An 18085-nucleotide genomic window follows, 5' to 3' on the forward strand; every position below is an offset into this window, starting at 1 on the left:
TATTCCCTTGTGTCAGTTCTCCTTGAGAGCTTGTTCGGAGAAGAACTCTCTTTGTGTTTTCCCCATTGGATTTTCCCATCGTGATTTTCTAGTTGAGATCAAGTTTTTGATATTCTAATTTCTCCTCTCTCACTGTGGATCTTATTACTCGGTTGGACTTCTACCTTAAAGGAGCAGTTTGTGTTTTTTCCCCTTTCGGACTTTAAAGGAGCAGTTTGTGTTTTTTCCCTTTCGGACTTTAAAGGAGCAGTTTACGTTTTTTCCCTTTCGGACTTTAAAGGAGCAGTTTACTTTTTTCCCTTTTCGGATTAAGGGGGCAGTTTACGTTTTCCCATTTTTAAGAAGCTATTCTCAAGTTCCGCCTGAAGCGCCTCCCCCTTCTGTCCAGGCCCGGCCGGCTCTCCTCTACGAGTCCTGCCAGGTTGGTGCTTTACTTTGTCTTGTGTTGTCGCTATTGGGTTCGTTCTACAAACCTTAACAGTTTCCTTTTTAACAGTTTCTTTCAGGTCAGACAAGATACTATGAGATTAGGTATTGTAATAAATCTGACCATATTTTCTTTTCCCACAGGGTATTGGGACAGGTTAGCAAAAGGATTTGCTTGGCTTTCTCTCTACATGTACATAGGTCACAATAGGCAACTATAAAGGGAGTTGGTTTAATCTAAAATAGGCATTTTCCCCAACAGGTAAGTGTAGCAGGCAAATATAATTGTAGCGTAAAGGTAGACATTAGGTAGGCTTCAAGTTTTATCGAAAACTTTGATTCTGCTACAGAAGAACAACTAATTCTGACAAAAATAAAATCAATAAAATTATAGTGTAGAATCCAAGACATAAATTCAAATTTAAGCCAATTTCATGACTTTTAATGCCTCATATTTGTAAAATTGAACTTAACTTTGAGGACTTTTTAAGGACCCACAGACACCCTGAACGAGCTTCATGGGGTAACTCTTGGGGCCACTCTATTCGAAAGCTTAAAGATATAGGATAGCAGGAAGGACGGGTTTGGCAGCATGCTATCTAAAGTTATAACCCTGATGACTGTTGTCTTTGTTGAACACAAGGACACCAACGGTGAAAGCATTGGTGTTTGTCCCATGAAACTCATTTGCCAAACAAATAAAAAATGGTTGAACCTGAATATTAGCCAATGATGTTGTATCTGTTGGTAAAGGTCTTCTAGAAGCTTCGTCTGCATTATCTGCCTACTGAACACAACAACTTTGCTTCTTTTTCAAACCTGCTTCTGCCTGCTTTTTTTATGCATTTGGCTGCTGTAATGTCAAAATCAATTTTCCCAAGAAAGATCTACCCAACATTAAGCACTAAAATGAGCCAAATCATTCATGATTAGGATATCTATGCTATCTTTAGCACTATTCTCATTTAAAATTGCTTTTATACCATTTATTTTAGCTTTGACAACTTCTGCATCACTCTCGTCACTTCTTTTGTCTTCTTGCTCTCTCTCTCTGTGAATGCTGTGTCTGAGTCTGCCTCGCCTCTTGTGTGCATGTGAAGTCTGTTCTCACTGCAGGACCCCATTGAGCAGAGCTGGGTTTGTGGTGCGGGGTCTGACTGCATCTGGGTGGTTCCTAATGGTGTCTTGGATGGACACATATTCACTAAATTTGCCTTGCAATCTATTTACAAATTTATCACCCAGCACATTTAAATTTGCTAAATTTTATGCATTAACTTTACATATTCTAAATTACCTTGCTCTGAATAATCTATGATGTTACATTATAATTCTGTTATTTTTGTGTATTTTGTGCATTTGACACCTATTGCATGTCTGTACCTCCTGGAAGAAGGATCCCTCCCCTGTTGCTCTTCTTGAGGTTTCTCTCATAGGTTTTTTTTCCTGATAAGGTTTTTCTTGTGAAGTTTTCCTCACCTGGGTCCAAGGATAGTGGGTGTTGTATGACATATACTGTCATATATTGCTGTATATTGTACTGGTTCTATCTTGTGATTTTGGGCTATACAAATAAACTTGACTTGATACTCCTGGATTATCAACTGTCTTAACACCAGTGATTGAGGGGAAAAGGACATTCGTTTACATCTAAATCTTCGGTATTGTAGTTTTAAGTAGTCAAATAATGAACTACTAAATGGGCACTCAAACAGCTGATCTATGTTTTCTGATGATTTAGAAGAGAAAGAAAATAACTTCATTCAAGGGAACAGAGGGGAAGGCTCTCACCTGCACTGAGAAGGACGTTGCGTGCTGTAGGGTGCCATGAGATGATGCCAACCCGTTTGGAGTGGTGCTCCAGGACCACTACTGGCTCAGACAGGGAAGTGACAAGACCATTCTCAGGTATCTGCCATACCTGTTAAGAAAATTGGTAGGCAAAGGTCAGGATTAAAAAACAGACAGGGGATCCTGCAAAGGAAAAGCTCAATTTTATTTTAACTAAAAACGCTTAAGGCTACATAAACTTGAGATCTAAAAAATACATTCATTAGTACTACCATTTCACAGACAATGTACAGTTCTCCAAAGAACCTGAGGGGGGTAGCAGAGACTTAAAAGTCAGTGGCAACCCATAAAATATGGCATAGTGACAGCGAGGCTATACACCCAAATTTAGTAACATAAACATTATGGATTATCACAAAAAATAAACAATGCTTGTACTTTTACCAATAAGTCATATTTTAGAATGTAGCCTGCATCAAGTTCAATTTTATTGTCATGTGTATTAGAAGACAATGAAATTCTTGTGCTCTGGCTCTCCCTGCCTTAACACAAGGGACACAAACTAGTGAGGTCCTTGGTTTAACGGCCCTATTTGCGGAACTTCTAAAAAAACAAAAAACAAAAACAAGACAGTCAATACACTTCTCTGTAATAATCCACTGTTGACACATGCAATAGTTAATAACAAATCCTTAAACTCAACCAACACTACTAAAAAGAACCTATTCAGGCTGTGAAATTTTAGCAACAATATCAAATGTCATGAAGAGAGGAACTGCTAATGGTTGAACTTCTGTAAAAATATACAAAACACTGCATTTATTCAGAGACTGGAATGTTTTTGATCCACTAAGCAAAAGGAAAAGGGAAGTCAGGGCTTTCAGGTGGGGAAGTGGTGTAGCATATCTAAAACATGCAGTGTACACTTTTACTTGCCTTTCGTGGACCAAATAAGGACAAATGAGGAAAAGCGAGGCATCAGCCTCAAACAAATCGGTGACCTCAGCACATTAAAAATGGCTAAATCATTCCCCAGCTCCAACTTCAGTGACACATGAGCCTCATCTACCCCAAAGAGTGAAGACTGCATCAGCCCATGGCTACAAAAATCAGGTCTTTCACAATGAAAACATGTAGCCTCCTGTCATTTAGTTAGCTTAAGCATTTGGTATGCATGTGTGGTTATGCGAGTATTACTTGTATTGCACAACTGAGAGGTAGATGCCTTGGTTCAGGTGTGCAGGAACACAGAAAGCTTACCATGACTGTGCAGTCCTCGGAGCCACTGGCGATGACCTGGTCATTGTGGGGACACCAATCAATGTCTAACACAGGGCCTGTGTGACCACACACTGTGGGGTAGGATTTGTCAATGCGTCCAGTCTGTCAAGACAAAGAGATAAACACAAACCAATGAGATCATGGATGATGTGAGTATGTAGTCTGAGTTTTTACAATACCAAAGAAAACTGAAGACATGTTAAGAGCTTTCTTTCAATTGCAGTCTTGTTTTGGGATTGACTGCACAATTTAATTTAAGATTTTTTTGTTTTAAACTTGACCTGTTGCATGGGTAACAGCATACCTATATTACTGTCAGGGAATTAGACAAGAGGAAACCTTCAGTAGCTATGGATGAGAAGAGCCCAATCTCGGGGAAGAAAACAAAAGCAAAGGCAACCGAAGACAAGTGCTGTAAGACTAGCCTGCATTCTGAAACCGAATATTAGCAAATGTTCCTATTACATAGTCCATAAGCAAAGAGGTGACAAAACAAAACACACCAAAGGCTAGAACCAGAGAGTCAACAGTGTTTCTTTGTCAAGTCATCTTTCAACCCTGGAAAAGAGCCTTGGGTTTTATTTGTGCTACACATGAGCATACCAAGATTAGACTTCGCACCTATTGGACCAGCCACATTAATTAAGGAATGTTATTTGTGATGACGTCATTATACAGTAGACACATGCCAACAGATGCCTAGTTTTCTACTGCATCTCCTTACTCAAAAAATGATAACCCTGAATCAAACACTAAGCTGAGCCCTTTACATAATGCACTTACACAACCAGATGACCACAAATAAATTTCCCTTTGAGCGACTCTCGCATGCATGCATGCTGCACGCAAACACACACACACACACACACACACACACACACACACACACACATCCTACTATGCTGGTTGTCTTATTCTGTCCATTTGGAACCAGCCTCTGGTTGGCAGATTGGACCTTTTAACCCTAAAAGCCAGTAGGATCAGGTGTCCTCTACATGCTATGTGTCAGCGCAATGAGAGCATGAGAGACACACCCTATTCTTTCCTGTTGACTCCAAGTACCACCGCAGGGCCGGAGAGATGATGTCACCTAGAAAAAGTCTTGCTGCTGCAGCCCTATTTAAAGCATAATGGCTTCTCTAATAAAAAAAAAATTTAAAAAAAAAAGGCAGTCTACAGCTATTCTACCATTTGCAGGGCACAGTGACAAGAATGGCTTAAGATAGGCTACTAAGTTTGAGAGCTACAAATGCAATCATGGGTAGTGTGGGGTATTTTTCACCCTCTTGGGTGAACGACAAGGCAGGGCCTGAAGAAATCACTAATGAACAGGAATGAACAGATCCAAGTATTACATGTTAGTCTTAGAAGCCCAACTGTGCAACACATAACTAAATTGAACAAGAGGGTGGACCAGCAGCAAGTTTTAATATCAGTAAGATACCATTATTTAAAATTCAATTTACAGTTCCTTGCTTTCAGTTTACTGACAGGTATTTGGATGACTCAACTCACTTAAAAGGTGCAACTCAATGATTTTAATTCAGTCAGGAAGGTTTTATTCTGGAATATCAATGTTAGGAGTGTAATTTTTCAGATTCATATGTATTATTTGATTTGTTGTAACTTTTAGCACACCCCCTCTGAGCACAGCCAATTCTTGGTGGACTGAAGGGCAGCGGCCTCTATTCACAGTTGGTTATAGACACTCCTCTGTTGGTCACAGTCTTCAAAGTGGCGAGCACAACCCCTATTGCGTCATATGACCAAGCCATGAGCACAAAGTGCAGCCACTCCATCCCAAGAGCCTGAAGAGATTAACACATCAGAGACCAGGAAATTGTGAATTGGCAGTAAGAAAAACAAACATGAAGTCAAAGCTAGTCAATGTTAATGTGCTTGATAGCTAGCTATCCTGCTAACTTGCATAATGTTGCCAGGCAACTATTGACTGGCTTTGGTAAGACTGACTGATGATGACAATTCGCTGATTGTCCAATCAAATCAGAGTACTAGATCAGAGGTCTTAAACGTTTTTCAGGCCAAGGACCCCTTGGCTGATAGAAACATGGCGGAGGGACTCCCTATTACACATCAAAATACAATTGTGTTGCTTATTAAACCATGCCAACAATAATGTGTAGGGTGGCCTATAGTACCATGTATAAAAGTACTTTGTAATGGTGTATTCAATGCTAAACCATTAAAATAATAATTATTGACAGATTCATATATTTACAAAACATGTTTTTTGTTATTCTTTTCTTATTTAGGAAAATTAAGAGTGCACACTGACTTACATTACTTGAACGGAAGTGAACTGAATAAGTGGAAGATTAAAAAAAACAAAAACAAATTGTGTGTGTATATATATATGTATATGTATATATATATATATATACACACACACACACACACACACACGCACGCACACACACACATACATATACCTATACTCCCACACACATATGTATATGTAAACAGAACTATATAGATTATCTATAACAGCGTGGTGCTTTATAGCAGGGGTCCCCCAACCACCAGGCCACGCACCAGCACTGGGCCACAAAGCATTTGCTACCAGGCTGCAAGGAAACAATATGATATACAATATTCAAATAAAAGCCTGGTAGACCGTGTAATGCTAGAGGGCTTTTAATTTGAAACGGATACTTGAAGTGTGTACAATGATGTAATTTTATCACTCATTCACATGGCATTCGGCAGACCAATGGTAACTAACTTCATAACTCAGAGACGCACTCAGTCAACTCGCTACTAGCAGCTAGTTAGCTATCATGAGTACTGGTAAAAAACAAATGTCGCTTGAGAATTTCTTCTGAAGAGGTAGGGGAGATAAAAGGTCTAATGACGATGACAACGCAGAGACAGCAGAGGCCGAGACAGCAAAAAAAAAAAGTTTCCTTCAATAGGAAACACAACGAGTCGTACCTAAAACACGGCTTTATTGCGACCTGTGACTCGCATGCTCTGAGCCCCCTATGTGTGATATGTGGAGACAAGTTGTCTAATGAGGGAATGAAGCCCTCAAAACGGCTTTGGCACCTTGAGTCCAAGCACCCTGCACTTAAGGACAAACCCATGGAGTTGTTTGATCGAAAACAATGTGAGCAACTGGGACAAAAGCGTGTGCTGAGCCACCACCTCTACAAATGCTGCTGCTCTGACAGCATCGTACTTAGTGGCTAGTCGTATTGGTAAAGCTAAGAAGCCTTTCACTATCGGCGAAAAATTGATTCTGCCTGCCGCCAAGGACATGTGCTGTGAACTGTTGGAGGGAAGCTGCAGCTAACGAGGTGGCAAAGGTTCCTCTTTCAGCTACCACAGCTTCAAGGAGAATTGATGAAATAGCGGAGGACATAGAAGCAGAGTTGTTGGAACAGCTTAATGAGTCACCATGGTATGCTATCCAGGTCGATTAATCTACCGATGTCGACAACAAGGCTGGTTCGAGTGCGATATACTACATTTCAAGACAATGTGCATGAGGATATGTTGTGTGCTCTGTCGCTGCCAACTAACACAACTGGGGCAGAACTGTTCAAGTCTCTGGATAACTACGTTAGGCACACTGGACTGGTCATTCTGTTGGATTATGCACAGATGGGGCCGCAGCTATGACCGGACGGCTGCCTGGTTTCACTACCCGAGTCAAAGAGGTTGCTCCTGAATGCCAGTCTACACACTGGGTGATACACATAGAAATTACCCAAGAAGTTGACCCAAGAAATGTAAGGGAATGGATCCGTGACCCATTTGTGAATGTCCCCGGCGAATCGTCTCCACATCAGCACAGGAAGATCAACTCCTCGAGCTTGCAAATGACGGTCGGCTGAGAAGTATGTTTGATGTAACATCTCTGTCGACATTCTGGATCACAAAGTCAGAGCTGAATATCCTGAGATAGCCACGAAAGCACTGAAAACTTTGTTTCAATTTCCAACATCATATCTCTGTGAAGCGGGGTTTTCTGCAATGAATGTAATGAAAACAAAACTGCGGAATAGACTGGACATAAGAAACACCCTTTGGGTGACACTGTCTCCCATCACCACTCGGTTGGACCGTGTTGCTGCAGGGAAACAATCCCAGGGCTCCCACTGATTCAGTGATATTGGTGAGTTGCAATGTTGTTGCGAAGAAAATATGCACTGTGTCTAATGTCCAAATGCTACTTTAAATGTTATAATACTATTGACTTAAAAGCCTAACCAATATTCCGGTCATTATTAACCCCCCCCCCCGGGTCCACCAGAATATTGTCAATATTAAACCGGTCCAAGGTGCAAAAAAGGTTGAGGATCCCTGCTTTATAGAACATGTTTTAATTCTACTGTATAGACATTTTTTACATTTACAATTTCACGAGGGACAATGAAGCATTAAGCTTAACTTTATGTGTGGATCGCACAGCTCCTACCTTAGTGAGAGGTCTGACCCTGGTGAGTGGCATACAGCTTGTCTATTCTAGGGCAGATGAAGGTTGTCAGGCAGAGGGCCATATCAGCCTCAGGCTGCAGTCTTGACCTGTACTTGCTTTTCAGGTAGGTAAGGGAGGAAAATCCACTCTCGCAAGGATACTTCATTGCAACAGGTAAAAGCTTCTCATTGCTTTTGCTGTCAATTGTGGGAAGTCTTTCTGGCAAGCGATCCAGAACCAAATGAGTGGTCTTGTCTCATACATGTTTCTGTATGTACTGTCAGTGGATTGTTCGATGAGCTTATCCACCTCTGTCACTGTCAAGTTTGAGCCATCTGCTGCTTTATCTTTAAATGGAAACTGTATCCATGTCTTGTCCCTGCGCCAGGAGTCAGCCTCAGAAAAGTATTTCCCAAATTGACCCTCAAGTGCCTCCAAGTGTGCAACAATTGTACGTGTTACATGAGGCGAGAGCACTGCAGAATCTTCCAACTCATCCACTTATGGAAACATGGAAAAAGTGCCCTCCCTGACTCACTCCCTCCATCTTTTGATTTTCTTCAGAAAGCCTTCCATTCTGTCATACAGCTGGATGGCATGTGTATTGCGGCCTTGCAAAGAACTGTTGAGTCTGTTCAGCTCAGTGTAAACGTCTGCAAGATATGCAAGTTTAGTAACTTAGACATCATCACTGAAATTTGCAGCCAGCTCTGCGCAGTTTTGGCAAAGTAAAAACTCGCGAATAGATGTACGCAACTCGAACATGCATGACAGCACTGCTCTACACGAAAGCCATCAAACCCCAGAATGGTAAAGTAGTGTGTTCTTCTCCCGCAGCAGCACAGAAAGAGGAAAAGAGACGTGTTCGCAAAGCACTCTTCTTGACAACATTGACAACTTTCACGACAGAGTCTATGTCATCTGACCATTCAGCACACATTTCTTTGGCGACAAGAGACTCCCTATGTAGCATGCAATGCGTCTGTAGAATGACGAGTGGCTAGCTGCACTAGCAAAGATGTCTAATTCAGCAAGTCATTTAATCTTGTATTCAGTCTTAAAACCCTATTTTCTAAAAAAAAAAAACTGAAAAAAATTGTCAGTGGTGCGAGATACTTGATGTACTTGTCTTAAATCATGTGGCCCTATCTTCATAAAGGCACATCATACTAGTGGCATTATCTTAATAAAGGCACATCATAGTCGTAGTTTCTCAGAAAAAAATAAAACAATGCACACTCACTGACACTTTTTTCACTTGCTTTAAGAGAAATGGTTTCAAAATTGGATAATGGGTTCAAACGACTGGGCGAGAATGACATTTTTTGCTGTGTGGTCCTCGTAGAGGAAAGCAATGTGGAGCCACATCAATTGGGGAGCCACACTTGACAATCGCCATAGTCTACTTTTTAAACCATTTATGGCTCTTGCACCATCAGTGCACATTGCAACACATTTTGCCCAGGGTATGTCATTTTCTCTGAAAAAAAAAAACAAAACAAAAAACAACCATCGATCACTTTGAAAATTTCACACTTGTGCGTTCAGGCAGCTGCTTACAACACAAAAAATCTTCCTGCATTTCATTTTGGTCAACAAACTGCACAAACACAAAAAGTTGAGTATCGCTTGACACGTCCATGGATTCATCCAATTGTAATGCAAAAGCCTTTGCCAACCTCAGTTTCTCTTAGAGTTGCACCCTCACATCGGATGCCATGCCATCAAGACAGCAAGCAATGGTTGTGTCCGACAACAGAATGCTTTTCAGTTTATTAACATACTCATCAGTCCCAAACATTGTTTTGCACATATCACTGGCCGCAGGCAATATTAAATCCTCTGCAATTGTGTATGGCTTTTTGTTCTGAGCGATCCGAAGAGTAACTTGATAAGAGGCTTTCAAAGCTAGCTCACCAACTTCAGCTGATTGTCTCATCAATGTCTGTTGGCCTTTGAGAGATTTGAGACGGGCCTGATAGTATTCCACTGGTTGTTCTTTCAAGTGAGTATGGGTTGTCTCCAAGTGGCGCTGCAGCTTTGATGGCTTCATACTTTCGTTTTGACAGCACGGCAGAGCAGATGACACACACTGGTAATTGAACGCCCTCAGTCTCTTTAAAGGTAAATCCAAACAAGATAATTCTCTGAATATTTTCGGGTCTTCTCTCGTTTGCGCTTAGCAGCAGTTGTAGCATGGCTGTTAGCAGGTGCGTTAGCCTTATCCCCTGAACTTGCGCCAGTGGTTCGTGATGAAGTACAGGGTCTGTCAGAGATTCTTGGTCGAGAAGTTACAAAGCGATCCATTGTAGATCACATTAACATATGAATGGCTGTATACTTAGGCTAATAATGCGTATCTATTTGGCTAATATGGCATGCCATTATTTCCAGTGTTTTATTGGTGCCGCACCTAGAGTGGTTTAGAATAGGATAGCTAGCTGGTGCTTGGCTTTCAGGGTGATCACATTATTTATTGCACGAGGATTCATGGGGTATCTTCAATGTTGTAATTTTTTTACCGAATAGAAAGATGTATATTTGCTTACTATAGGTTGTATTTATGTTAATGTGTATTTTCGGATGAAAAAAAGTTTGGGATCAAATAATTTGGCAGACCCCTGCAGTAACTCTGAGGACATCCTAAGGGGTCGCAGACCCCTTGTTGAAGAGCTCTGTACCAGATGATGCAATTTATTACAGGAAACAGATTGGCTTTTCAAAAACAATTTAGTTATGTTGATAACCAGGATGGTAGTTTTTCCAAGGAGCTTAAGTCATATTGGCACAACAGCAGCAGTTCTAATATCTAATAACTTTACATCCACAAAGACTCTGTTAAAACATAGGATTGGGCGCCTCCATAGCTGAATGGTTACAGCGTATGCCACATGGTCACAACTGCTGCCAGTTCAAATCCAGTTGGTGACCTTTGTTGCATGTCATACCCCCCTCTTTCTCCCCATTTCCTGTCTGCCTCTTCACTGTCGCTGTCTAATAATAGTAAAAAATGGCAAAAAAGCGTATTGGAAAACATAATTTTCTTGGCGCTGGATCTTTAAGGGCTACTAATAGACTACTGAAGTGTGACATACATTTTCCATCCAAATAAGGGATTCCGGGTTCCATTGCCTTGCCAGGCTAATAGGAAAATGACTAGGGTTATAAAATGATTGCCTTGAACTGTGTCCGACACCAACATGGACCATTTTGCTTAAGACATTTTGATTTAATATGAACATCTGTATTTGTTAAGGAGGGTGTGAACCAATTTTGAAACCACAATGGAAAAAAAAATCACTAGCATTAACTAGCTTAGCATTTTAAGCATTTTTGGCTGTTTTAGGCAGAGAGAAATGGTAGCTTTGCAACTCCCATCTGCACTTTGATAGCCAACATATACTTTGAATTAGAATATGTTAATAATGCATATAAGCAATTCACCCTGCAGTATTACTAATATTTCGGTTTTACATATTTAAAGAATGAAACTATTCATAAACAGGAACCAGAAACAACAGTGTAGGCAGAAATCACAGTTTGGGTGGGCACAGAGAAAATCAGGTGGGCCTAGCCTGTCTAAAACCAATCATACTTAATAGGTTTTGAAACACATCTGTTAACCAAAATAGGCCATTACAACTATACTTGCCTGAATGCACCACAGTTTAATCATACAAGCCTTATACATCAGAGATAATGTTACAGGCACCAAGACAAACATTAACAGCATCACATAGCCTGGCACGGCGGCTACATATTCACACACACCACACACACGCGCACACACACTCACAAACACACACAGTAACATCAGCATAAAATCCAATTGTACGCCCAATAAAAACTATATCCAATAAATACGTTTCCCCCCCGTTTTTCCTCACCAATTGTACCGGACCAATTATCCCACTCTTCCGAGCAGTCCTGGTCGCTGCTCCACCCCCTCTGCCAATCCGGGGAGGGCTGCAGACTACCACATCTCTCTTCTGATACATGTGGAATTGCCAGCCGCTCCTTTTCACCTGACAGTGAGGAGTTTCACCAGGGGGACGTAGCGCGTGGGAGGATCATGCTACTCCCTCCAGCCCCCCCCCCCCCCAAACAGGCAGCCTGACGACCAGAGGAGGTGCTAGTGCGACAACCAGGACGCATATCCACATTCGGCTTCCCACCCACAGATACAGCCAATGGTTTCTGTAGGGATGCTCGACTAAGCCGGAGGTAGCACGGGGATTCAAACCGGAGATCCCCGTGTTGGTAGGCAACAGAATAGACCGCTACGCTACCTGGATGCCTCAAAACCATCTATCCATTATTATGCTTATCCTGCGCTCAGGGTCGCTGGGGTGCTGGAGCCTATCCCAACAGTCATTGGGTGGCAGACGGGGAGACACAGGCCGCCAGGCCATCACACAGGGCTCACACACACACACACACACACACACACACACACACACACACACACACACACACACACACACACACACACACACACACACACACACACACTTTGCTTGCTTGCTGGTTGTCCATCGTGCCCGATGATGACCATCTTCATCTATTTGTGGGTCCTTTGAGGACTCAGATAGCAGAAGATACCTGCGCAGAGATGGTTTTTAAAGTGGCATGGGGGGTGCGCTTCTCCCAACGCCACATGACTTGATTGTAGAGGAGATGGTTCCGATGGCAAGGGGGATCCCTAGACGACCGGCACCTCCACACAACTGCAGGGAGCTGCCGGAAATCCAGTTTTTCGGAAACCGCCTCGAAGCGTGCCGCCACAGCTTGCTTTTCTGTTGGGGTAAGCTCCCTTAGCCTTATGTCTTCCAGACTCACCCACAAGGCAGCGGGGCAGTGGTTGATAGGTGCCAGTGCCTGCACACCATATCTCTGGGGCCCACTGCTGCTCCGAGATCCCCTGCCAAGTTAGCCTGGGGCCGCAAGACCCCAGTTACCATGTGTGGCCACGGGGAGGCCTGGCAGGAGTCTTGGTGAAGGAGAGGCTATGTACTGGCAAGGGAAGGGTTACACGCTAGGATGCTTCCCTATTCACCACAAAGGCTAGCCAGCGGCAGCAAGCTAAGGGCAGGAGGGACACAAGCGGGTTGGAAGAACACATGCACCTTCCCTCCAACTACACACTGCTGCACTAGACGCATCACAACACCCTGTGTGTATGTACACACACACACACACACACACACACACACACACACACACACACACACACACACACACACACGGAAACCTACGCAGACACGGGGAGAACATGCAAACTCCACACAGAGGACGACCCGGGATGATCCCTAAGGTTGGACTACCCCAGGGCTTGAACCCAGGACCCTCTTGTTGTGAGGTGACTGTGCTAACCACTGCGCCACCATGCCGCCGCCTCAAAACCCAATAAACAATACTGAAACAGGCAATAGGCAACTACTACAATAGTACAAAATTGTAAATTAGCTTACTTTTGATGATTACAGCAGGAGACGATGGGGCTTGGTGTTGAACACTGAAATTATTTCATTATATTCCAATGATTCAGTTAGTTCTCTTTCAAAGGAGAGCAGGGACGGGTTCAGTCTGTATGTCATCATGGATGACCTGATACCAGTTTTTATCTGACTGACAGGTTAAAAGAGTCTTTCAGTAGTACAGCTGCTGACAGGGAAGTGGCTGAATTAACAGCCACGTCCGTGTCATTAATACTTGCCACTTACTTGAGAAGAAACTGGAGCAGGAGTAGGTGTCTGGGATGAGAATGTTAGCTGAACTGGAGCTGAATTCTCTCCCTCCTGCTCCTACATCTTTTTGTGACAAACATAAGCAAACTGCTTCGTTTTGCCATGATTTTTATCTTAACCTACGTTAAAAGCTGCTAGCTAGCAGAAAGTACGCTTCTGTTCCTCTGTGCAATGCGCAGGCAGTACCACTGAGTGAAAGAGGAGGGGCTGTTTGCAATCTGGCATTTACAAAATGCACTACCAATCAAAAAAAAAAATCTGACCTATCATCATCATATGGTAAACATGAAGCAAGAATTGTTTTATTTTTATTGGTCGCATCAATTTTTTTCCAATTAATTTCAAAAGTATAAGAGATTTTTTTTTAAATTTGCAGTTAACTCATACATTTTTTATGATTATGCTGGGTGAGCCAGCTTGAGATGGCACAGGCACATCCAGGCACACCTGTAGCTATGTGATTGACCAGAAATCCTATTCATTTTTGTCATAAGCAAATAAATCAATCAATCAACAATGGAACCAATCCGGAAGTCCTGAAATGACAGCAACACTCTAATGACTTATGAGTCAGGGATGACAATTTAGAACAAAGAACAGACAAACTCAGTGACACGGGGCAGACAGTGTTCTGGGCCTTGGATTGCACAAAACCAGTCCAGGGCATGAGTCAGTATGTCACCCAACATTTACAGCTCTCAGTATCACTTCCTTGCCGACAGTACGGCAGACATTGAGCTTGGCAGCTTTTGTTGTGCAGTGTGCCCTGCACATCACATAGACATAGTTCCAGGCTTCAGAAATCTGTCGAGTGCGACTAAACATTTTCATTGGTCACACCAGTGCGCCTTAAATTTAGCAGGTGTGTGTAGCTTTATTTTTCCCACCCGCATTCTTCAAAGACATCCTACTGCATCCTACTCTGCCTCTGATTGGCTCTGACCCTGATATTCTTACCCTAACCATCTCTCATGCCTAAACCTAACCAATCGAACCAACGAAGGCAACGAGTAGTAGCCAATCAGAGGCAGAGTAGGGCAGATCTTTTCGGAATACAGGAGGGAAAAGTGTTTCAGTGCCAAATAGCAGCAAACTGATGCAGTGAGGAGTTATAAATTAATAAAATTTAATACTGATTATAATATAGTCAGAAACGCTGCCTTTTACTAAATTTAAATCCTTATGAAAAAGAACGGGCTGAATGTAAACCCGACCTACAGCAATGACACTGCCTGTGCCCAGTTCATTGGGGTGGCCAACACTTGAAAAAAACAAAAACAAAAAACAAAAAGAGAACAGAAAAAAGACGTCTATTCAAATTGCAGATTCGACAAAAAATGTAACATGTTTTAGTTGTTATAAAGGTATTATTGCATTCCATTCAATTCCATTTTCCATCCATTATCTGAACCGCTTATCCTACTCTCAGGGTTGCGGGGAAGCTGGAGCCTATCCCAGCAGTCATTGGGTGGCAGGCGGGGAGACACCCTGGACAGGCCGCCAGGACCATCACAAACACACACACACACACACACACACCTAGGGACAATTTATTTTAGTAATGCCAATTCACCTGACCTACATGTCTTTGGACTGTAGGAGGAAACCGGAGCACCCGGAGGAAACCCATTCAAACGCCACACAGAGGATGACCCCCAAGGTTGGACTACCCCGGGGCTCGAACCCAGGACCTTCTTGCTGTGAGGTGACCGTGCTAACCACTGTGCCACGGTGCCGCCCTCCATTCCAATATCTAAACCGCTTATCCTGCTCTCAGGGTCGCGGGGATGCTGGAGCCTATCCCAGCAGTCATTGGGCGGCAGGGGGGAGACACCTTGGACAGGCCGCCAGGCCATCACAAGCCCCCCCCCCCCCCCCACACACACACACACACATTCACACCTGAGAACAATTTAGTATGGCCGATTCACCTGACCTACATGTCTTTGGACTGTGGGAGGAAACCAGAGCACCTGGAGGAAACCGACGCAGATGGCACCTTTCACAGAAAGTGCGACAAAGTGCTTCACAACGGAAGAAAAGAAAGGGGAAAAAAGATATAAATAATTAAAGATTTAAAAGATAAACAGAGAATACATAAGCCAAACATTAAAAAGCAATGCATGGGCGGCACAGTGGTTAGCGCGGTCGCCTCACAGTAAGAAGGTCCTGAGTTCGAGCCCCAGGGTAGTCCAACCTTGGCGGTCATCCTCTCTGTGAAGTCTACGTGTTCTCCCCATGTCTGTGTCGGTATTGTTGCATATTGGTAAAAAAATTTGGGGGCACCTAAATTAAGTGCTGGTGCACCTAAATGAAAAAGTTAGGCGCACCAGTGCAACCAAATGTAATAAGTTAGCCTGGAGCCCTGCTCGGATCTTAGAAGGCGACTGGGCAGATTCAGTAAGTGAACAGAAGGTTAACTTATAAGGTTGGTGTTGTCCAATATTGGCTGGATATCAACACAGGTCACAGTAAGTCAATGCCCCCCACTTCCTCTCACAGCAGCCTCCTGCCTCATGTGATCAGCAGACTGACACAGAGCTGGACTAGCGATCAAAATCAATACGTGTGTATTATATGGATGCATGTAGAACAAGGTGATACGGCAGAATATGTTATCGCAATTAAAAAAAAACTCCTATCAGACAATAATTAACGTTATCACAATGAGTGATATACACGTTTCTGTCAGGTTTAAAGGTTTAATTTTGCTTCTGAATTAAATGAATAGTCCATAGGGGTTAAATGCCATGTAATTGCATTTTTATTCCAAGATGATGCCGTTTTCTAAATCTGAGCATGATTACTGCAATTAAATGCAAAACTACAGTTTTAACAAATCCCAAAACAGTCAAGCAGGAATCACATTCTCTGTCAGTCCTATTTTTCCAACACATTAGCTCGCTGTAAAAATAATAAAAAGATAAATTCCTATTTGAATACAAATTTGGAAGCATCCATTTAAAGTCAATGTAGTATTTGTTACAAAAAGTTCACAAGATTACAAGTGTGTGTGTGTGGGGGGGGGGTAAAAAATCCTGCAGTTTTACTAATCAGCAGATGTCAAATTCTCCTTCAGTCCTCCAAACAAAAAGCCAAGAACATTAGCTTCAGATTCAGTTCTTGTGTGGATTGTTAACAGAATACAAGTTAAAGTAGTCATGTACTCCACATGGAATAACTTGACAAGTGAAGAACAAGAAAGACAAGCCCGTCAACAAACTGTCTGTGGTTGTAGAGCTGGTCCCCGGCAAGTCACACTGCATTTCCATCAAGCTATTTTTCTGCAAATTCTGAAGCTGTGAAAAAGAAGTTTTGACTTCACGCATCACCAAGGACAAGATGCGATAAAGAGTAATGGAAACTTGTTTTCCCCGGATAGTTTTCAACTGAAAGGCTCCCTTCATCTCTTGAATGTTTCAAATGACGTAGATCTGGGAAGTTGTTCGACCACTTGAACTATCTCCAGTTTACTTATTTTCAAGGTTTCAAAAGTCCCCCCTAAAATTCACTTCTTAGACCATTTGAACTTGACTGATGATTCCTCATCCCCCCTGCTGAACACCAGAGAAGGGCAAAATGAATAAACAAAACACATTTAAACTAATCATTTTCAAGTTTGATTACATTTTGAGTCTCAAGTGGTACATATTGCATGTACCAACTCGACTCGTACCGCTTCTTATGGCGATACCGCCAACCTCAAATTTATCAGATGGTATGCACTGAATATGCCATGTACTGAATTAACTGACTAGTATCGCTACACTGCTGCGAACTGCTTCACAATAAAAGTTGTAAGCTTCAGCGCATCAGACACCAGCAAACAAGTCATGTGGTGAATGGGGCTCTGAATCATACCCATGCTGAAAAGCAAGATAACTGAACTCAGACCAAACTGTAAATCTAGCAGCCAGGTCTGCCTGCTTGAATTCAAGAAACAGTACTGTATGTTCCAAAACTATATGCTACTGGTTTTCCTTATCAGTCATTTAAGCTGTCAAATTCAATGGTCACATATCTTAATTGTTCCCATTTCTGATTGAAAGAGTAACCAAAAAAAAAAAAAAAATCTGACACCGTTGAATTAACAAAACGCATTTGAAAAAGCTTTTTAAAAAAAATTGTTCAATGCTGCCAAGGCTCAGGCTTAATTGGTTTATAGTAAAATAAGAGTTTTCAATTATGTTTTGATATTACAATTGCTGAGTATTAGTGCACAATATAGGTTATCAATAAGCATCCATTCTACCTTCATAACTGTGATCAAGTGGGTGAGCCATTTACTGGACTACTGAAAACCATGCATAAGTCGATTGAGGAGTTTTGCACTTGAAACGTGAAAACTTAAAAGCTCAAAAGGATCTACTGATTCAACAGTGTTAAACCACTCACCACT

General features: G+C 42.2%; 1 protein-coding gene across 2 annotated transcripts in view; it reads right to left on the reverse strand.

The window, feature by feature from the left end:
* Nucleotides 1–18085, reverse strand: part of coro1ca (coronin, actin binding protein, 1Ca) — a 74712-nt gene that overhangs the window by 19570 nt on the left and 37057 nt on the right. For both annotated transcript variants that reach the window (XM_056275519.1, XM_056275509.1), the window contains exons 3-4: nucleotides 3478–3600; nucleotides 2218–2347 (exon numbers count right to left, since the gene is read on the reverse strand). In XM_056275519.1, coding sequence (XP_056131494.1) covers nucleotides 2218–2347; nucleotides 3478–3600 — 253 coding nt within the window. The remainder of the gene's footprint in view (nucleotides 1–2217; nucleotides 2348–3477; nucleotides 3601–18085) is intronic.

Source organism: Lampris incognitus, chromosome 1 (genome assembly GCF_029633865.1).
Source record: "Lampris incognitus isolate fLamInc1 chromosome 1, fLamInc1.hap2, whole genome shotgun sequence".
NCBI classification, from domain to species: domain Eukaryota; kingdom Metazoa; phylum Chordata; class Actinopteri; order Lampriformes; family Lampridae; genus Lampris; species Lampris incognitus.